Source organism: Mus pahari, chromosome 17, assembly GCF_900095145.1.
Source record: "Mus pahari chromosome 17, PAHARI_EIJ_v1.1, whole genome shotgun sequence".
Taxonomy (NCBI): domain Eukaryota; kingdom Metazoa; phylum Chordata; class Mammalia; order Rodentia; family Muridae; genus Mus; species Mus pahari.
Window position 1 is genome coordinate 48995923 of NC_034606.1, and position 22366 is coordinate 49018288.

The 22366-nt window shown below is 47.7% G+C and overlaps 1 protein-coding gene across 1 annotated transcript in view; it reads right to left on the minus strand.

Moving 5' to 3' along the window:
- Efcab6 (EF-hand calcium binding domain 6) overlaps positions 1-22366 on the minus strand; it is a 190055-nt gene that overhangs the window by 73482 nt on the left and 94207 nt on the right. Inside the window, exons 10-16 of the mRNA XM_021217148.2 lie at positions 21402-21550; positions 8222-8332; positions 5490-5598; positions 3281-3448; positions 1204-1263; positions 934-1094; positions 92-256 (exon numbers count right to left, since the gene is read on the minus strand). Coding sequence (XP_021072807.2) covers positions 92-256; positions 934-1094; positions 1204-1263; positions 3281-3448; positions 5490-5598; positions 8222-8332; positions 21402-21550 — 923 coding nt within the window. The remainder of the gene's footprint in view (positions 1-91; positions 257-933; positions 1095-1203; positions 1264-3280; positions 3449-5489; positions 5599-8221; positions 8333-21401; positions 21551-22366) is intronic.

The window sequence follows — 22366 nt, forward strand, 5'->3', positions numbered from 1 at the left end:
CTCTGAAGACACAGAAGCAGCCACATGTACTGACGGAGTGTCTACACCAGCCAGGCTTGTTTTCTTTTTTTAAACCTTTGCTCGTATTTACCTCTCATCCCGCTGGCCCGGCTCCTCTGTTTGAAAGTGATCACTTAGCTGAACCTTCGGAGGAGACAGTGGAGGTGTAGGTGGCGGGATACCCACGCCGGTGGATAACAGAAATTTCTTGTACAGCATCCTTCCTGAGCCGGCTTCTTGGAACTTACTGGAGAGTCTAAAGATGAGAAGTTATCAGAGCGTGCCCTTTAAAAGACTAACATTGTGATTTTGAAAAAAAAATTATGTGTTGGTGGGTGTGTCTATGTACACATCTGTTTGCATTTGAGTACAGGCACCTGCCGAGGCCAGAGGCATTGGGGACCCTGTAGTGGCGTACTTGTGGTTGTGAGCAGCTTGTCACTGGTGTTGGGAACTGACCTCAGGTCCTCTGTAAGAGCAATAATACCCTTACCTCTGAGTCACCTCTCCAGCCCAAGGTTAAAAAATTAAAAAGCTCAATCTCAAGTATGCAGAAGAATGAGGGACCTCCGCAGGTGTTGTACTCACATTATATTTATGTATTACAGAGACACAATTGTACACTTACAAATTTAAGAGAGAGAGAGAGAGAGAGAGAGAGAGAGAGAGAGAGAGAGAGAGAGAGAGGTAGGAATAGTTAGCGATCCCAGAGACACAGACAGAGCCTTTGTCTCTACTCACTGGGGTCACACAGTAGATACCCAACTTCTCCATCCGTCCACTTTTCATGGAGGCTCTGACTAAATGACACATGGTAAATTTTTAGTCCAGCACTCGTGAGGACTCAGCAGACAATGTGCGTTACTGATATTATTTACGAGTGTCACGGAGCAGGCTGTGGGGAAGCAGGGCATGAAGGACCTATGAACTTACCTTACTAGGTGTTCATTTGATAGATATGGGCAGAATACACGCATGACTTTCTTAAAGTTATTTTTCCCTATGGTCCCTGTGTCCCCAAGGTCATATGACTGCAGCATGCTGTAAAAAGCCTGGAGGTTCCTGGTAATGGCGTCCAGCACCAATTCCTCTACCTAAGATGGGAAAGAAAGACATCCTCCATTCACCACATGGGAAGCCAGCATGCAGGTGCCCACAGAGCACATGGGGATGGTGCCCACCAAGCAGGCAAGTGGTACTTACTGAATCCCAAGCCACAGGCAGAGGTGTCTTGGTGTCTGTAGAAGGGGACATTTTTCTCACCTAAGTGCACAAAAGAAAATTTATCCTTCCTGAGGTGCAATCAGGAGCATGGGGCTTGGGCTTGAAATCTGGCTCTGCCTGGCTGATCCAGGTTGGAGCAAAATTTATGAAAACAAACTGCATACATCATAACAAGGGAGGCCGTGCAGTGTCCTTTTAAATTAGCTAGTGAACTTCACTGCATTGAATGTCACTGATGGCTCAATGAACGATGACAGACTGCAAAGCCATCAACACAAACTTATTTGTTCGTAAAGTCAGGTACAGTATATAAGAGCATATATCCAAACCCATTATGATGTGCATTTGAAGACCTGTACAAGTGTACAGTGTTACAAAAGCATCATTTATATTCCAATATAACTGCTTGTGATAAAAGAAATTGTGTGTGTTTTTATAGGGTCTATATTTCTAAAAAGAAATATGTGTGTGTACATCATAGGGTTGGAGGTGTGTGTGCTTATACATATGACGAGTTTAAGTGTATGTGCACATATATACGACAGGCTTAAGAGTTTGCACATTGTGTACATCTGAAAGGTTTGTATGTATACACATACATATGATGGTGGGCTTGTGTGCTTATATATGACAGGTTTAAAAGTGTGCACATATAATATAACATGACAAGTTTGATTATATATACACATATATATGGTAGATCTGAGTGTGTGTACACATATATGACAGGCCTGAGTATGTGTGTACATATATGGCAAACTTAAATGTGTGCATTTATACATGACATGTTTGTGTGTGTGTACACATATATGACAGGTTTTAGTGTGTGTGCAGACTTATATGGTGGGTTTGAGTACATGTGCACATACATATGACAGGTTTGAGTGTGTGTGCCCATGTGTCACAGCCCAGGTTACATCAAGGAGAGATTGTGTCCCCTGCATCACAAAGTCTGCCTACATGTCTTAGTTTACTTTGGTTTGAAGATATGTAGAGCTGTGGTGACATCCAGCGGTAAGAAGTCCCGAGCACTGGAGCACTGGGCTGAAACAGTCTACACAGGGGTTGTGAACATTCCTGAACACCCTGCAGCTCACTTTTGAAGCAGGGTTAAGAACCACCAGTGGCTTAGCGTGTGGGCAATGTTTATGCAGGAGACACTCAGGCAGTCATCAAAATGACTGAGACGGAAGATTTAGATTTGGAACGTGTGTGTGTGTGTGTGTGTGTGTGTGTGTGTGTGTGTGTGTGAAGCTATGGACATATGTGTGTGTGCATGTGTGTGTGTATGTGTGTGTAAAACCATGGACATATGTGTGTGTGTGTGTGTGTGTGTGTGTGTGTGTGTGTGTGTGTGTGTGTGTGTAAAGCCATGGACATATCTATACATTTTGAAGTGTGAAGTACTAAGTATGTGATGGTCTGTGCTCAGCACAGCAGTGTCCCTCCACCGTGAAGACAAACAGCCCACCATTCTGACAGCAAAGCCATGTGTGCAACTGACCTGACTTTTTAAATGATCTTGAAGATTGCCGGTGCTAATGGCTGTCGCAGAGCCTCTTCTAATAAAACTATTTTTCAATCAAGAGCAGCAATGACTGCAAGCTACTGCTATGAGCGGTCACCCCCGGAACTGTGTCAGCTCAGGACATGGGATTTCTTCCCAAACACCTTTCTGTTGTAGTTGTTTACATTTTTTTTTTTTTTTGAGAGAGGGTCCATAGCTCAGGATAGCCCTGAACTCACAGCACTTCTTTTGTCTCAGCCCGTCCAGTGCCGGGGCTACCACATGGGACTCTCAAGGGCTCCTTTGCAAGACCTGGCTGTGACTGGAGCACCTGTCACTTCAAGACTGTTTTTTTTTTTTTTTTTTTTGTCCAGAAATGCCAGGTGACGTCCTTAACACACTTTAGAAAACAAAACTGAAACCAAACAGCAAGCTCTTAGCTGTACCTTGAAACCTCGTGGGAATGTGGTGTCACTGTCTTTCGCTGAGCACACTTGACTGCCTGGCCTCGGGAGTCACCCAGCCAAGAGCCTGCTGCTGCAGACCTACCTTCGTGCTGTCATCCAGCACATCCAGCAGGGAGTTGACCCTTACTGCTCCAGTGCCCTCGGGGTCAAACGTCTGCTTCAGCTCACTGAATTCGGAATCATTTAACTTCGCAACCATGCAGTTTAAAATGTGCCGCAGTTCTTCCCAAGTTATGTGTCCGCTGGGCGTCTGAACAGGAGAGCATAAATAATATCAGGAATCTAAAAACTGTATATTCTCAAAGGCAGAGGAAGCCTTGTGCATCCTCAGCATCAGTAAAGCATCAGCTTCGGCTAAGCTGAGAGAAGACTTGTCAGTAGCAGCCAGTAACCACATGTGACCACATGTGATAAAAGCAGGGGAGAGGTGGGAGCCACTGACTTTCTAAGGCTGTTCCCAGAACGGTTCCCCTACCAGGAAACAGGCAGGAAATGGCCCGGAAGAATGAGGGCCTTTTAGGGTGCACAGGCCAACCCCTTCCCAGGGGTCTCCACCTTCCAGTCCTGCCTGTTGGCTCAGAATTTCCCAGTATTTCCATGGCAGCTTGCCATTTTACTCAGAATATCAGTCGGATGTGTTTCCTCTATCACCATATCATGGATTACATAGATATGCAGCTGCTGAGAAAGAAATTTCTTCCCTCTTACATAAAGCAGACCCTTCTGGGCCTGTGCATTTCCATGGAATGGAACACTGTCCATAAGTTAACTAAAAATGAAAACCAAGAGACCCTGTTTACTCGAAAGGAAGACTACAGGGCCCCTACCTCAAAGAGGGACATTCTGAGTGTCACCAGCAGCCATCACTGACTGCCACAGTGTGGTAAAATGTGGGTCTAAACCCTGAGAAGACCACTCGGTTCTTATTTTTTAAATTTATTTTTATATGTGTTTGTGTGAGAGCCCATATATTTGTGTGTGTGTGTGTGTAGGTGTGTGTATGCGTGCATGGATGTGTGTATGTGTTTGTGTGTATGTGTGTATGTGTGTATGTGTATGTATGTGTATATGTGTATATGTGTATATATGTGTGTGTATGTATGTGGGTATGTGTATATGTATGTATGTGTGTACATGTATGTATGTGTTTGTGTATGCGTGTATGTGTGTATGTATGTGTATGTATGTGTGTATGTATGTGTATATGTGTATGTGTGTGTGTATGTGTGTGGACCTGGTGTCCTTGGTGTCAGATGCCCCAGAAGAGGAGTCATAAGAAGTTGGTTGTTCTGAAGGAGCAGCAAGTGCTCTTGAGTACTGAGCCTTCTCTCCAGCCCCTGAAGGTCTTATCTTTATTAATACTTTCTGTGTACATGGGTGGTATATGTACACACGAGAGTACAGGTATCCTGTGTCATGTGTGAAGGCCAGAGAAGGTTATCAGGTGACCCGATGTCCCTCTACCTTACTGAGACACGGTCTCTCTCTGAACCTGGAGCCAGGCCAGCTGCCATGGAGTCCCTGAATCCCCGTCTTCTTCTGGATGGCACCAGGGTTACAGGTGCACTGCCGGGCCTGGCTCGTTGCCAGGGTGATGGAGATCTGCACTCAGCCTCTCCTTCTTTCACACACTGGGCCACCCCAGCTCTGTCAGTCAGCTTCTCCGAGGTACACCAAACCAAATATGCCTGGTTTGGGTTTCGTTTAAAGTGATAATTTGTGTTCAAACATCCAAAATCACAGACAACATCCAAAATAACAGACGTCTTACTGACTTCTGACCTGTGCTCAGCTTGTGTGGCCTCCATCACAGATACCAGAACCTTTGTATCACCCCCAAACCTGCCTCCTGAACATCTTTGCCGCCCCCCCCCCAAACCAATCCCTACATCTATTCCTTTTCATTCCTGTCTGGTACTGTACCAATCTGTGTCTGGGCTATCTCCAGTCTGAACAGTGCTGCTTGCAACACGTACACACGTGTCTTTGTGAGGAAGTGCCTCTGTTTCTCTTGGCTGATACTTAGGAATCACTGGGTCACATGGTCCATCCTTTGATCTTTACAAAACCCAGGACACTCTCCTTCACAGCAGCTGTGCAAGCTTTCATCCCCACCAGCAGCACATGAGAACTCCAAAGTCCTTGCATCCTTGTCAGCTAGGACCCTTTGGTTACCACGACTTCATGGACAGGAAGTAGCCACCTGACCGTCTTTCTTCTCATTGGCCACACTGAGCGTTAGCTTTCCTACCTTCCGTGGGTCTTTCCCAGAGGAGGGTCCAGGTCCTTACCGAACTGATAATTAATAAGGTCTTCTTCAGGGCTGTATAGCGCTCCTCTGAGTACTTGAATAACTTCTTGATGATATTTTCCTTGCGAGACCGGTTTCTAGCTTCAGTGCTGCAGAGGGGGCAGGAGAAACACAGGAAGAAGACCGCACCTCAGACTTCTTCTTAGAGCAAAAACTGGCTTTGCGGGGCTTTTTCTTCAAAAAGGGTAGTATATAGGGGCCGGCCTGTTTGCTTAGAGGGAATGACTGACAGAAGACTGTTCTGAAGGAGACGTTGACAAGCATCCATGAGCTATGCCTCCAATCCTGACCAACCCTAGTCAGACAACTTTCAAATCCAAGAAGGATTGCTGGCCAACAGCATCCTGGGGTAGACAGCAAACTGCAACATGTGGGTCTCACAGCTGAGGGCATGGGAAGTCCCAGCCCCTGCCCTCCAGTGACTATGCCAGGGCCGCTTGCCCCCTCAGGACCTCTTGTCCTTTCCCACCTCTGACTCTTCACCCTGATGTTCCATCAATCGTATGAGTGTTCTTGAAGGCCATGGCCATCTGCTTCGAGAGCTGAGGCTTCCTTGTAAACTCCCATCAGAGAGGGAGAGCCAGGCCCTCATTTGGGGCTTTGAAGAAAAATGCCTCCCTAGTCTCACATATTTGAGTGCTTGGTCCCCAGGGGTTGAACTGTTTGGGAAGGATTGTGAGGTGTGGTCTTATTGGAGGAGGTATGTGGCTGTGTGTGGGCTTCAAGGTTTCAAGATCCTGTGTCACTCCCAGTTAGCCCTCTGCCTCCTGCTTGTGGATAAGCATGTGAGCTCTCAGCTAGGGCTCTACCACCATCCCTGCCTGCTTGCTGCTATGCTCCCTCCCATGATGGTCATGGACTCTCATCCTCTGGAATCATGAGCCCCAAACAAATGCTTTTTTTTTTAAATAAGTTACCTTGGTCATAGTGTTTTCTTTATAGCAACTGAAAAGTATGACACTTCAAAAGAAAGCTTGGCTGTAGGCCTCCCATCCCTCACTATCTAACAGACATCCTCTGCTCCCACAAGATAGGGCATGAGAGGGGATCATTCACCTGCGGGACCATTCCCATGCCTGCTAGGGACTGGATGCAATGTCTATTTAGCTCTGCAAGAACCTACCTACTATCCCTTCTCAGAAATGTACTCGCTCCGGCGCTGTGCCTCATGACCACGTGACTAAGGGGAAGAGGTTGTCTCTCGAAAGCTAGTATTGGCACAAGCAGATACTGTGTAAGTTATCCCACCCACCTACTATTGTGGATACCAGGCAGTGACAGGGCATTCTCGGGTCTTGTGGGAAGACATCTTGTACCTCTTGCCTCCTTACAGAAGACTACTCTAGACAACATCACACCCACATGACAACAAAAATGTCCTGTGACATTGGCAAGGGCTTCCTGGGAGGCACAGCTCCCTCTCTGGAGGACTGCTGTGTTAAAGCCAGTGAAAGCCAGCAAGCAGCTGGGCATGGTCTAATCCTACCCAAGAGGATAACGTGTTCAAGGTCAGCCTAGGTGAAACAGTGAGACCTTATCTCTAATGAAAAAAAAAAAACAAAAAAGGATGCTACAAATATGTAAAACTTTAATTTTATTCTGGACAGCCCTACACGAGGAGCTGCCAGAGAAGAAAATTGTAGGAAAATGAAGGTGACCGCTTATGACATGGGCTCACAGCTGCCCCTAGGAGCAGGGAGGGAGGACTCTGGACACTTGGAAAGATGGTAGCCAGCACGGTCATAAAATGTCTGAGTCCTCAGGCAGGGCATGTCCCAGTGACACAATTCCAGAATTAACTCTGTGGTGAATTTCTGCTTTACAACAGGGCAGAACACTCTCAATGCCCAGATGAAATTTATATATATATGTATATGTATGTATATGTGTATGTGTATATATATATATATATATATATATATATATATATATATACATATGTGTGTGTATGTGTGTATGTATTTGCATATATATATAATATGTATATATGTGTATTTTATCTATATATGTATGTGTGTGTGTGTGTGTGTGTATGTGTAAGAAACAACAACAAAAATACCTTTTCTGGTTAATTCTTGGTTCATATCAATAAAGATCACACAGAAGTATAAACCAGAGACTCCTTGGAGCTAAAGTCTAAATTCTAAACAGCCATCTCATTCCTTCTGTTTTATTTTCCGTTTCTGAGTTGCCACTCCAACTTCCAGTTGGAAGTTGCGACAGCCATTAGACAGGCATTAGTGGCAACAAACACTGGGGCCTGAGGGAAGAGAGTGGCTGCAGCATGCAACAGAGCCACAGGAATGCGGCTTAGTGCATCTTTCCCTTTCCATAAAACACGCAGCAAGTGTGTGCTTGCACGCCGTCTCCCGGGGACACGCTTGAAGCTGAGGGACCGCTGTGAGCAGGTGTGTGTGCTGGAGGGGCCTGGAGCTCTGGGTGTGTGGCCCCGCTGGTATCACTCAGGCAGGTGTTTGTTTGTTTATTTTTCTCTGTAGAAATGAATAAGAATGCCATTCCTATCGGTTAGGGAAACTTTAAGCAAGAAAAATGAATGCAAAATCATTTATAAACTGTAAAGTGCCAGGGAGATGTTGACAGTCCGTGGAGACAGTTGGCCGTTGAATAAATGAAAATATATAATCTAATACATATCGTGTGAAAAGATAACCTAATACATACTGTGGCTTGTAAACTGGGTTTTAAAGGTACCTGCTTCTTTTCTTCAGAGGAATTGTCTTACTGACTTCCAACCTCTGCCGCTCATAAATTGCTGTTAGAAACTGCTTCCAGTTGATTTTCGTGCTGGTTTTAAGTCCAAATCTGCATGAAATGAAGACAACAATATTAAAAACAGGGTGTTTTTTCCCCCTGTAATACCATATGGATTAGATACTTAATATGGAGTCAAAACCAGCAGCTATGAATTCATATGAAGTTTCAAATCTAAGGCAAAGTCATTTTGTAAAATAGCATCAAAGAATGATTCCTTAAAAGCGAAGAGAAAATCAGGATTGTAACACCCTGTGTCACCATGTTCTGTCAGCAGTGGTGAATTCTGAATGAAGACACAAAGGGGTTTGGTTAAAATTCTGATGTCCGTGAAATAGTCTTTTCAAACTCATTACTTGACGAACTCAATTACCTTGGTTGGCAGGAATGATGGCTCTTAAAAGTACTGGTGACCTCAGCTTGGAGGCCTGTGACTGTTCACTGTACAGCAGAGGGGACTGTACAGCAATTGAGGGCAGAGCTTGTAGGCTGGGGTATCCATCAGTGGTAGGGTACTGAATTAACATCGCAAGGCCCTGGATTTAATCCCTAACCCTACAAAATAAACAACAGTAACAATAATAATGAGGGTGGACCTTGAGATGGACAGGTACCCTTGGTCGTACAGGTGGCCTAACCCAGCCTGTGAACCCTTACATGTGGAGAAAGCCATGGGCAGGCAGGCAAGGTGTGTGTGTGGGGGCACATTATCACTTGCTTCTGGGTGTTTTCTTTCGTTACTGTCTTTAGAAATGCCCTGTCGACTGTCGGCCCACACACGGTGTGACAAGAACAACCTGCAGAGTGACTGTCTTTGTCCCTGAGGTTTGCAGACCAGAGAAACATCTGCCACTAGCGGGGTCAAGTTCATGTGTGTCTCTCGGCTCGGCCCCAAACCTCCACTTGTAACGAGGTGTCCCTCAGTCTGTGGTCACCATCCCCTGCACAGACTACAGCTAAATCAGAAAGGATGTTTCTTTAGGACAAAAAAATGCCTGCGGCGTTCCCATCAGCTATGTTGCTGTATGTGAATCTGTTTTCTGCCAGCTCTGCCTTCCTTCCACTTGTGCCATGTGGCAGCAGGCTGAGCCTGTGTGCAGACAACAGTCCACTGCAGAAAGGCCATCATTGTCACCAGACATTGGATGACTGGTGCCAGTCTCTGCAGAAATCCTCCAAGTGAGAGTGAGGCTGGCTGGCCATAGAGAATTGAGGTGTCAGGGGAGGGTTACTGGTTGGCTTGAGACAGGGAGAGCCAGCCCTCAGAGCCCCCATTCTGAGTTAATTATTTCTGATAATGCTAATTGCATGTTGAACCTATGATTTGTACACACACACACACACCTTGGTGTGTCTTGTTTTGTGCTTTTCCTCTTTGAACAATTTGAACTTCGGGGGACAAGCCACCCGGTCACTTGAATGGCAGATCTCGCCCCGTGCCTCACAGCCTCAAAGGGGAACTCTAGCCGAGCAGTCCTTTGGAAGACAGCTGGACTGCCTCCAGGAGAGCTAGCTGTTCTCATTCCACTGTCACTCCAAGGGACACTTCAATCCAGCTGTGAAGACATGGGAACTGACATCAGTTCTGGCTCCCAGGAGGCTCCGCTCCAGCCATGACGGTGTCAGCCATTAACAGCTCTGTGCTGGACCACGGCTCTTCCAGGAGTGGTCCAGGCCCACTGGGGACAACAGAGACATGCAGCCTAGTGAACTGAGCAGCTAACAAGTTCTAGGCCTCTCTGTGTTAGACAGCATTGCTGGACTACCCAAAACATAAGGCCTAAGAACCCATTTTAACAGAAACTCCTCTTGTTCTATGGTTTAGTTCCCTTAGAGAATCCTGTGGCTGTATCAACAGTGCACATGTTCACTTCGGTTTGTGTTTTCTCTAATAGGCTGATGCAGGAAGGCTACAGAACAGCCTCACTCCACGCAGAACTGAACATGACAAAGCTCAACACACATGGTAAATGGAAAGCAAACAAGGAAGGAACCCATGCCTGCGAGTTGCCCTGTGACCTACCCATGCACACACGTACACACATACACATGCACACACATGAGTGCACACACACACACACACACACAAGCATGCACCCACACTGTAATGAGAAATGAAAACATCAATTGCGATCAAGAACAGGCAAATCAAAACAAGAAACTATACTGCTGACTATCAAATTAGCAAGAACTCAAAGCGTTCGTGTTAAGTGCCTGCCAAAATGCTCTGGTGAGCCTCCCTTGTAAGAATAAATTAGCACCTTTCTGCGGCGCATTTTAGCAATATGTAATATAAACCTTAAAATGGTTCAAGCCCTTTGACTTGTGGAGATGGCAAGATGCATTTAAAATAGAATTAAAATGTCTCTGATGCACTCTTCTGTGAGAAACAGACCATAATTATACCTCAGACATTTCCAACTATGAGTCTCTGTGAGCTTGTATATGCGAGTGTGTATACTCACAGATCCTACAAGAAATAGAAAACGTACTAGCAGCAGCTCTCCGACTCGACTACAGCAGCAGTGGCTACCTCTGCCTATATTAGTAGCACTGTTTCTGGCTATATTTGTAGCGGCTGTCGCTAACTCTTATGCCAACAGGTAATCCACTTTCTCCTTTACAGTGTGCTTCTTTTCCCGTTTGGAACACACGTGACTCTATAAGTAACATGACTAAGCACGGCTTTTAAAAACAACATTCTTTCCCTAGAAATCCCCTGAACAGCACTAGTAACCTAAGTCATAATGAGAGAGTGCCCTCCACATGGGACTGGAATCAAACCCTGGGGCTTGTGGGCCATCTACCTGGCTCTTGTCCTCTCTCTAGCTCTCGGGGACCCTTTACTATCCCAGGTGACCCCTACTCTACATCCTGAGTCAACACCCTGCCTGCTCCCTGTGTCTTCCCCACCCTAAGAACCAGGGTGGAGGCTTGCAGCGGAAGAAACCCCGGATGCATCATATTGTACATGGCGTGACGGTGGCATGCTGTCAAAGGAGGCGACACAGGGTGGCAAGGACAGAGCTCAGTCATGTGGGTCCAGGATCCTGAGAGCTTTGCTAGGAGGACACGGCAGAAGTTCTGTGGTGCGCATCGCAGCAGTGAGGAGGGCAGGAGGAAGACTCAGAGGGAAGGACAGAACCGCCATGGCTCACACCGCCCCCTCCTCAGTGCCTAAAGCTTCAACTTTGTCCTGATTCCCCTCTCCAGCCACTGTCACCCTCTGGGCAGGTTTACCTGTGCCTCCCGCCTGCTGAGCCAATCATACCGTCTGGGTGTTAGGGTTGGGTCTACTCCTGCACTGCACTGCTGGCCTTGACGCCTGCATCTCCCAGCTGCAACGGCAATACTGTGATCTTGTTCTAATGAGCATCCCGAACTTGGTGTGTGCGAAGTGAAGCTCTTGGTCTGACCTGTCCCCTCTTACCTTTGCTTGAACTCCACTGAGCTTCCTCCTACACATGGCAAGCTCTTCCCTCTACAGTGGGCCCAAGTAGGCTGATGTCCTACGGGTACACAGGGCCTTCTGCCTGCCCCTCTGACTTCCCAGCTCTGTGCTCTCTCTCAGGCTGACTGCCAAGTGGCCCAAGTAGTCCTCTGGCTCCTGCCACGTTGTCTGATAGCTGAGCACGGGATGAGAGGCCGGAGCAGGACAGTATGTATTGCTTGGCTTCACTGTCAGCACAGAGACCATGGTTCTTGGCCAAGGTCCAAGCTCCTGCTTGGAGCGCTCCTGTAGTTGTGGGCTAAAGGAGTCACCACACACCACAGAACGATCAGAATGCTTCATGCATGTGAGGATTTGCAGCCATAACGAAAGCACCCATGGTGTGCTTGGGTAGAGCCAAAGTGCAGCCAGGTACAACCGGTTCCAGAGATCCATACAAAAAGCCTCAGTATAGTGAATAGATGCCAGAGTTGAGCCTTTTATGTGGAAACTCATGGCCTTTGCCTAGGACACAGACACAGCCTAGCAGTCATACAAGAGTTCCCAGATCAAAGACAGCCCTGGATACTCACAGAGAGCAAGCTTGCAAAACAGCCAAGGCTACAACTGAGTTTTCTCCCATCCTGCTCCACAGCTGTGGCTCTCAACCTGTGGGACGTGACCCCTTCTCAGGAGTCGCATATCAGATATTTATGATTCCTAACAGAAGCAACATTACAGTTACGAAGTAGCAATGAAATAACTTTATGGTTAGGGGAGGGGTCACCACCATGTGAGGAGCTGTACAAAAGGGTCACAGTATTAGGAAGGTGGAGAACCACTGCTCTAAAGCATTGCATTCAAGCCAGGCAGGTCTGTCTGCCATGGACCAAGATGACTTCCATAAGAAAGGACACCTCAAGCAGTTGGGGTGTCGGCAAACAGGGCTCTGAAGGATGACGACCATGGAAAGCCACAGGAGCAGCAAGGTCTGCTGGGTAGAGCACAGGCTCACAGAAGTGATGGGTGAGAGCTGAGCCTATTTCACAGAGGGACTCTCGGGATTACAGTCTCATCCCGTAGCTGCTTCCCCATCTCCAAAATAAGTCATGGAAATGGGGCTGTGGGTTGGTGAGGAGCCCTTACACTGACCGGTGCATGAGGAAGAGCCACAGTGGCAGAATGGGCCCAAGTGGGACAGCAGCTCACACCAGAAAATGGAGGAAGCCCTGCTTCTCTGTGTTTGCCTGGGGCCAGGGAAGACTGTGGCTGCTGCTAATGAGAAAAGGGATGTGGGCTGGTTCCTACCGTATTTCCACTGAAGTCACTGTCTGGCCAACACAAAAGCTACCTGAGCCTGGGACGATGGCTGTGGATGCCTATGACACGCATGGATCCGCACGGCCCTGGCATTTCCTTTGCAGCTGTGGACAGATTGACTGACAATTTTCCCGTGTCTCACAGCAAAGGTTCCTTCACGTGGCAGGACAGCAGTAGAACTTCAAGTGGCATTAGGACTGTTGACCCACCTGCTTTTGGGGGGGGGGGGAACAAAACTCGAAAGGACTCTGACGCAGAGTTTCCTCCTGTGCCACAGCCACCACACTGGATACTTGTAAGAAATCAAATCATTGCAGGGGACATTCTCAGTATGAGGTACACTCAGAACTCACTGGAGTCACAGGCAGGAGGTACCATGCCCCTGTCTTCCCTGGCTGGCAGCTGGTGCCTGTTTCTCTAAGCACTGTCAGTTTGTCCCAGGGTTGAAAAGTTACAGGAAGTCTGCTGTGTTCCTGGGTGAGAAGGGGGGGTCTCGAATCCCAGGATATACAGTAGATAACGTCTTGAGACCTTAACCAATAGGCTAAGAAATCTGGGGTGATGGTGGTGGGGTGTTAGACACTGGGGAAATTGGACCTTCCTGAATAATAATAATAATAATAATAATAATAATAATAATAATAAATAACTCACAAGGAGGAGTTCAGGTTGTTGGGCCAGAACCGCTGCTTACCCCCTGCACCGGCTCAGAAGCCCCATCTGCCCTTCTTCTGAGAGCCCTGCCCACACTGAGGAAACTCCCCACCCACTTGGAGAGAACTCAGGGCTAACAAGTCACCACTCCTTGTCTCCCGAGTTTCCAGCAACCCACCCAAGAGTGCCTGCCCAGGGGCTCATTTTTTGACCCTATATGGACACCATCCCAGTTCCTAGCTGGCACACCATCGTGCCCCACCTGAGCTCTATAAAACCCCCTTGCTCTAGCCCAGATGTGTGACTTCAGTGACCTCCACCTGTGATATCGGTGAACCCGCCTGAGAGCCGCCTCCCAAGAAACCTGTCTTCATCTACTTTTAATCTGATCTGATCTTGTCCTATGTCTGCATCGCCCTATATCACAGGGGCGGGGGAGAAAAATGCAATTAGGGAAATAAACCCATCACTGTGTGCCAGACAAGGCCCACAGCCACGTCTGCCTATTCTCTAAGATGAGTTCGACCTTGCAGGTCACAGAGTAAAGGGCTTTGCCTTTGCCACTCTGCGTCTCCTGGACTCTCTACTGTGAAGTAAGTGCTTCTCACATGCGGTTTTACAATTACTGGATCTAGAAGAATGAAGGAAAAACGGTCCTGGAGGCTGTAGAGCGAGACCTGTGAGTTCAAAAGGGAGGAAAGGATGCCAGGAAAATCAAGGGTTCCAGTCCCTGCAAAGTCCCTGCAAAGTGCCTAGGAGTTTGTGATATCGAGGTCTGAGTCCTGTCGGTTGGAATAGTCCCTTTAAAGCCTGCTGGGCCTTGTACCACCCATCACAGAGACATGCATGCTTGCGTGTGGTGCCCTGGGTTGGTCCAGTGATTCTGATCATTTGCATAAGGAAGCCATCGGTGCTGCAGATGGTCTAGGCAGGAGGGAGCCTGCTAACCCAAGACACCCCATGCCGCCTTCCATTTGTTTCAGGTCAAGGGTGACTCTGAATGGAGCAGCTGGGACCACTCAGGGACAGGTGCTTAGTAGACACTGAAAGCCCGACAAGACCTACCCATGTTAAACACAGACTGTGGCAGTAAGATGAGGACTATTAAGACTATGTCTGGTTTCCTGTGATGCTCTGAGTCTACAGCAGAGAGCAATTAAGGACACCTTTGGTTAAAAGAAAGAAAGGTGTGCTTAGGCTGTGGAGACAACCTGTGGACCAAGTGACCACAGCACTGTTCCTTGCAGGCACTCATGACTCTCCACTCCTAGCTCAGTCCCCGTGAAGGCTGCTCATCGTGGAATCTGATAGGGCTTCCCTTCACAAGGGAATGACATCCTGAGTCTTCAACATTCACCATTTAAACTGGAAAAACAAAACACAGTTAGGAACAAGTAACTGACAGCTCGGGGCACCAGCGTCTTCTCTAAAGCCATAATGGAGAATAAACAAATTGACATTAGTCAGTGAATGGGCCACGCCAGGCAGGATCTACGGAGAATGGTTTGTGCACAGTAGAAATCCACACAGGAAACACAGGCTGGATCAAATTATAAGCGATCATTGAAAATGCAGCAAAGCAGACATCAAAACTAAAACCAGCTGGGTAGCAGGGCTTGCCGGCAAGCCTGGTAACCCAACCTCGTGTGATGGAAGGAGAGACCTGCTTCTTGCAAGTTGTCCTTGGACCTCCACACGTGTGCTATGCCATGAGCATGAACACATGTAAAGGTGGGTGTGAGGTGCACATGCGTGTACACACGTGCGCACACATGCACACACACATACACATGCACGCACATGCACACACATATGCACACCCACACGCATACACACATGCACATGCACACACACAAGCACACACATACATACATACACACACAAATGTAAAAAAAAAAACTATGGATAAGCTATTTTTAAAACACTGGGGAGAGAAATGGTAGTTTAATAAACAGCAACAGAAAAATAAATCATCCATTTGGAAAAAAATTAATTTGAACATCCAATTTATATTACAATGGATTGAAGTGTTTAACTCTAAGAACGAGACATCGGCTAGAGCAGAGCTTCCAGCCCAAGCTGGGCAGGAACGATGAGTGACAAATTTAAATGACAGAAGACAACGAAGGAAGAGAAGATGGACGAGTTTGATTATACTAAAACACAAACTTGAAAAGACTGAGTATCATATTAATGGAAAGGAAAGAGCAAGCTGAGAGAGAGCTCTTACAAGGACCAGGTTCTCTTTGGATGCATACGTGATTATAAAGAACTAAACCTGAAGGTGATAAAGTTCACTTTAACCCCTTCTGTTTGAGCCAACAGCTCATTAGGATGTGAGGAAGATCCCTACCCAGGGAGGCAGAGTCACAGCAGGTTGGTACCTGGAGGCAGCCAACCTCAGTGTCAGCCCTACAAAGACAAATTAAGACAATTACAGGGCACCGCTTCATGCCTCTTATACGATCAATATTTAAAATGTTAATGTGCAACGCGGGGAGGGAAAGTGAAACTGGATCACTCACAGTGAGTGACGGCAACTCACACTGCTAGGGTGTTGTTCTGCGAGGACAGCTGTGCAGTCCTGCAGAAACCTCACTGCAGCACGGCAGAGGGCAAGGCCAGCGGCTTCCCCTAGCCCGCAGGAAAGGTCAGCCAGTGTGCAGTATGCGCTGCCGTGGCAGACATGACAGAGCTGCCCTCTGACCTCCACATGTGTGCTCTAACATGGGGACTGTTGTGTGAGTTCGTCCTCTGGGCCACACAACTACCATCTTAGGGAGATCAGCTGTGCTTTCTTGCAAGAGATCCTCTTGGCTGGGCCTGTTGACTGTTTACAGCCTCTTTGGAAAGGGTGGGAGTTTATGACACCCTCACTTGTGCATCCGACCCCACCCCATCACCTATTGTTTGCAACTCTATCTTAGCTGCACTTGGCCATGGGAAAAGCTAGAGTGTATAGGTCTGGAAAGACTGGGGGTTGGGGGAGGGGGAGTCCATCTATGTTGGTAAGGGGAAGTCCTCATTCCTGCTGGGTAGAGGCTTTCCAGGTGCCTGTTGGGGTAGGCATACCCACACACCTGCATGCAGCCCCTCACCTACACTCTGGGAAACGCAGCAGACTTGTTAGTTTTGCAGAGCGAACTCTGGCCGTATCGTGCCTTTGCTATCGTGCCTTTGTCCTTGGGACCTTAGGAGAAGGGGAGACAGCAGGAATTTTAGCCACATGAACACAGAGAGGGGGTGGGGAAGGAGAAGAGAATATCTCCCATCTCCAACATCAACAATCTTAAACCAACCCAAACACAAAAACTACAAAAAAAAAAAAAAAAGCTTACACAGTATCTGCAGCAAAGATCACAGGAGAAATACATCAGAGTCTAGGAAATGATAGAAGATCATGAAGCTAAGAGGCGAGCTTTTGAAAAGTTAAACACACTCATGGTTAGCTAGAGTAAGGAAAAGAGAAGACACACACAGTCTTTCTTGGAAGAAAGAAGCTGCACACACGTTGGCTGTCACAGATGTTCAATAGATCCCTAGATTATTATGCCCCAAAGAGGGGTGCCCTAAAAATCAGGGTCTTCCCAGACACATGCAACCCCACCATAGCTAAGTTATACAAAGACAGAAAACATAAAAGAATGGCAAAAGCTAGGCACAGTAGTGGTGCATGGTTACAATCTCAGGACTCAGGAAGCTGAGGCAGGAGGATTCTGAGTTTGAGGCCAGCCTGGGAAACTCTGTGAAAACCTGTCTAAAAAAACCACCTTCTTAAAAAGCTGGCCGGTAGTAGATGCCTGGCAAAAACTAGTTAGAAATGTACTACAGTATTTCAATACAAGGTAAATCCGGCCATCAGTGATTTTTGTGAGAGACGGTTATACCTCCAGGTCTGTGCACAGGGGTCACGGGGGTCACACTGGGAACGGCTTTGAGCTTTGAAATATTTCTATCTATAGTAGGTCTGAGACGGGACCTCAAGTCTCAGTGTGTTTCATACGTTCCCGTATGTTTGGTGCTTTGGAACTCACAGCCCGAAGGCTGCGTGACTCAGGATTTCCATGGGCTTGCATTAAGACTCAGACACTTGGATATCATGTTGGAGCTCGGAACGTTTCTGATTCAGGGTCACTTCAAAATTTGGATTTTTTTATAAAAATGTATGACTGCATATGTGTAAACAGGGGGGCGGGGAAGGGGCAGGGCTCCACGTGCATGCCTCCACAAACTTACAGAGGTCAAAAGGCAACGGGGCAGAGTCGGTTCTCTCCTTCCCTCTTAATGTGGGTTCCAGGGATCCGATGAAGCGAGTGCTTTGACCTACTGAGCCATCCCCACGGAGCCATCCTTGCAGCCCAGGACTGGGATTCTCAGGCTGGAGATGCTCGAGCCATTCATAAATCAGGGTGCAGACCCTGCAGCAATCACTTTCAAGGTGCTCTCCAGGGGATTCTGAGTGGGGACCAAAAAAAAGGGGGGGTACTGGGGGATGCTCAGAAACTCTGGGTCTACCAGGAGAACGCAGCAGCTACCTGCATCCCCAGTGTGTTCATCCTGTGAGCCTGGGGCACTCCTCACGCGGCATGCCTCCCCGGCTGGAATCTTCACCATCTACTTTGGCTTGTTCAGCACCTAGCACAGTGCCTGGCAGAGGAAGGTGCTCGGAAAATGTTAGCTGAATGACATCCCGCATGTTCGTCATGACGCGATAGCTTCCAAGAATATGAAGCCTGTAGCAAAGGCGTCTGAGACAGCCGTTTCTATTTTTAAAGTCAGAGCAACACCGTAGGCGTGCCTGGCGACATGTGAAAAGGTTTCTTACGTGCATGGATGAGGGTGTGGGGCAATGAAGAGCGTTGGGCAAGGGGGAGGGGCGTCTTCCACTTGTTTCTGTCATCTCTATTACATGACGGTTAAGATTTTGAGGCCAACGGGGGCTCTACATGGCTGCTAGCTATCTGAGAAATAAGTCCTGAGGTTGGTCAGCAACCAAGCTGTTTTCTGAACCAGGGAGCACAGACTGGGCCTAATTCGCTCCTCGCCTTGGAAGTCTTGGGTCTGGTCCTTCTCCACCATGCATGGTGCCATGAGCACGTCCCAGAATGAACCTCTACAGTGTGGTGCTGATCTTCCGTGACTCTCAGGAATCTTCTTGAGAGGACCTCAAAGCAGGCCTTGTCACCGAGAGTTCCACAGGATACTCCATTTGCTTCTATCTAGTTCCCTTGAGAGGAGGCTCTTTGTGGGACTTGGACAAGAAAACAAGACAGTGGGACCAGTGTTTTGTCACGTTCTCATGTGAGGGGCACAGAGGTTCCTTCCAGAGATCAGCAATCCTGGCGTCAGCCAAGAGGTAGAAGACACTGGGGTATTTTATCATATCAGAAAACAAAAGGTTTTCCAGAGACCACAAGGGGCCCAGCAACAGGAGACAGTCACCAGCTGGTGAGGAAAGGCCCCACCTCTGAAAGCGAACACAAGTGCCTCCCTGTTCAGCAGTCAGTAAGTCCAGGGCTCTCTGGTTTAGGAGAGCAACTGCTGCTGCTAAGGAGGTTATCTGGCATTGAAAAGACTAAAGCTGACTGTAGTAGAGGCCATTGCCTGGCCACACTTGTCTTGGAAGTCACTGGCCAGATGTTGTGTTTGGACAAGGGCTGCTCCAGCTGTTCCTGTCGCACCCAGTGAGACAGCGAGACCCCGTCCGATGAGCAGAGGGATGAAGATCTCTCCCTTCTTTCAGCTTCCTCCCATCTGCAAGGTAAGTCCTTCAGGTTCGGAGAGATAAACCTGGGGAACAATTATCACGGGGTGGTGGTGCAGGAGCCTTGGAAAGGGCGGTTAGTACAAGCACCTGTAATGCCTTTTCGCCAGTGGAGAACAGGACCCCCCAGGCAACTGTGACATCTGGACATAATACATCCAGTTACCCCAGCACTCAGGAGGCTGAGGCAGATAGGATTCAAGTTCAAGGCCAGCCTAGGCTACAAAGTGACACTCGTCTGAGAATATTAAGGAGGGAGGAGAGAGAGGGAGGAAGGAAGGAAGAGAAAATAACTGTAATGAATCAGAACATATGAGATACATTTAGATTTCAGGGTTCATAATAAAGAGAGGGTCATTAGGAAAAGCTTCCTACTGTTCTCTGCCAAAGAGGCTGGAGAAAAAAAAATAGCCCCTTATTTTGAGAAAAAGTAGAAGAAGGACAAAACCAATGGCATTTCTTTGCTGTTTGTATCCTGGCTCCCTTGCTGCTGTTTTGGTTTGTCCGAGGCAGGAGCAGGCCAGTGCACATCTGCAGATCTTCAGTGACAATTCCTGCCTTCCACCTTGCTGTAGACAGACCCCCGTTTGTGGCTGCATCAGGCCTGAGCTCGTCCCAGGACTCTCCGGTGAGCGCCCATCTCACCATGGGAGTGCCGGGTGACAGAGACAGGCTACTGAGTCCAGCTTTATGGAGTCCTGGGGACCTGGATCCATGTCCTCAGGCTTGCACGGCAAGGGCCTTACCAGTGAGATGTCTCCCCAGTCCCCAACTCGCTGATCTAACTGTGGAGAGGGCGCACTCTCATCACAGAAGTACTGTAACACAGCAGAAGAACAAACAGAATAGTACCACCTTCTGGTCTCTAGGGAACTATGGGATTTAGGTCTGATTGACAGTGACAGCTAACATGAGCAGACAGACAAGCTGCCCACACATCTCACCAGTCTGTGGAGCTGTCTTGCCTAAAGGAGATAAATAAAACCATATCCATGGGTCTTCCGAGGTGCCAGTTCAGGGCGGGGAGCTGGTAAGTGGGTTATAACAAACAAATCTAGGTTATAAGAAACGCCAAGGCACAATTAGTATATCCAAATATGAAAGGAACAGGTAGGAAGGAAGCCTGCTGATTAACAGGGAATCAAGGTGTGCATATGGTTCTATGGATACTTAACGTAAGCTGCCATCATTTTGGAAGAAGGAACTTTAATTTAGAAAATTCGCCTACCAGACTGCCCAGTGGACAAGTTTGAGGGGAATTTTCTTGACTGTTGTAAGAGGACCCAGTTCACTGGGGGGTGACGTCACCCCCAGGCTATAGGCTGGGCAAGCCATGAAGACCATAGCCTATGCCTCCATTCCTGCCTCCAGGTTCCCGCCTGGGCTTCCCTCGGTGATGGGAGTGTGACTTAGAAGTCCTTTCCTCCCCAGGTTGCTTCTGGCCACAGTGTCTTATCACAGCAACTAGGAACCTAACTAGGAGGTGAGCCACGGACAGCAACATGCAGACTTGATTTAGATTCTGACTCTCAGATGCTGAGAAAGAGGACAGGAGCCGAGCTGCTGCACGGCAAACCCCAGACAGCTATTTATTCATAACGCTGACAGTCCTGTCTGGTGCGAAGGTTGTCTTGGCGTTATAAAGAGTTGGCATCTTTTGGAGACAGGCTCGGAGATGAGAGGCTTGAAGTTTATGCTGCCAGACACCAAGATGGAGGCAGATCAATATAGGCTCAGAGGCAGTGACCAGCCTGGGCTGGTGGCCCTCGGAGCTGGCGAGTGCGCTAGGAGGACAGGACTATAGAGCTTTTGTCTTTGCCTTCACATATGTAGGGAAATCTCAGAGGCACAGAGTTTAAAGCACTAAATAAAATATAAATAAGGCTCTGTCTGCTGTGTTGTCCCAGCTGATGTCTGGGGGGAAACCTGTCAAGCAACGATTGGATTCTTACCGTCTTATTAACTGGATAAAAATTCTCCTTGGTAGCCGGTATACAAAGGTATCAAGGACAACCTTCAGGTAATTCAGAGAGATGTAGCCACTTTTGGAGGGGTCTCCTGCACTGAGGGCTTTCTCGATCTTTTCATACGACTTCGAAAACTGCAAGGAATTAAAATTCGAGGGTTGCCTTCAGTCGAGGGAACATCCTGGAACCTCCCGACCACGCCATGTTTTCGTTTCTGTTAAACCGAAACCTCCTCACATCCCATCTCGGAAAACTGATCAAAAAGGTTACCGTGGCATGTACTGAGCCTCAAATGTTTAATTGATGAGCTTGCTACACACAACAAACAGCCTGCTCACAGCTGACAAGTTTCTCAGGGAGGGACCGCGAGGAAGGTAACATTACCTCTGACTGCAGCACTAAAAATAATTCTGCAGCTCTGCCAGTGTGGCGCATCTTAATATGCTTCCTGCGTTCCCTACCGTGAGCCCACACCATGCACTTCTGATTAAGTCAAGCCACCAGGCTCACAAGCTGGGGGCATTTTATTAAAAACAGAAGTTGCTTTTGTGGTGTGGAAATTGATTAATATTAGGATTACATACACACAATAGACACCGGACACCTTATAAATCACGGTTTTAAAGGGGAGGTGACTCCAAGAGAGTAAACCAGTTCTCTTCTGGGACTCCGAAGACGCAGGGATGTTGGTTCAAAGCTGTTTCTCATGACTCATAAAACCACTGCGGTTACTTCTTAGTAGCTGATAACCATATTTCTTTTCAGCCATCTCAGTTTGTCTGGATTCAGTTTTTTCCTGCTTACTGGGAAAACATGGGAAACTGACTAACCACCAGTCTGGTGTAAAAGGGAGCTTTCTTTAAAGGTGTCTGGGACATGGATGAACACACAGAGGAGTATCCTCTACCCAGGGAATAGGAAGTAAGTTTAGAGACGCTCCCAAGTGGGCA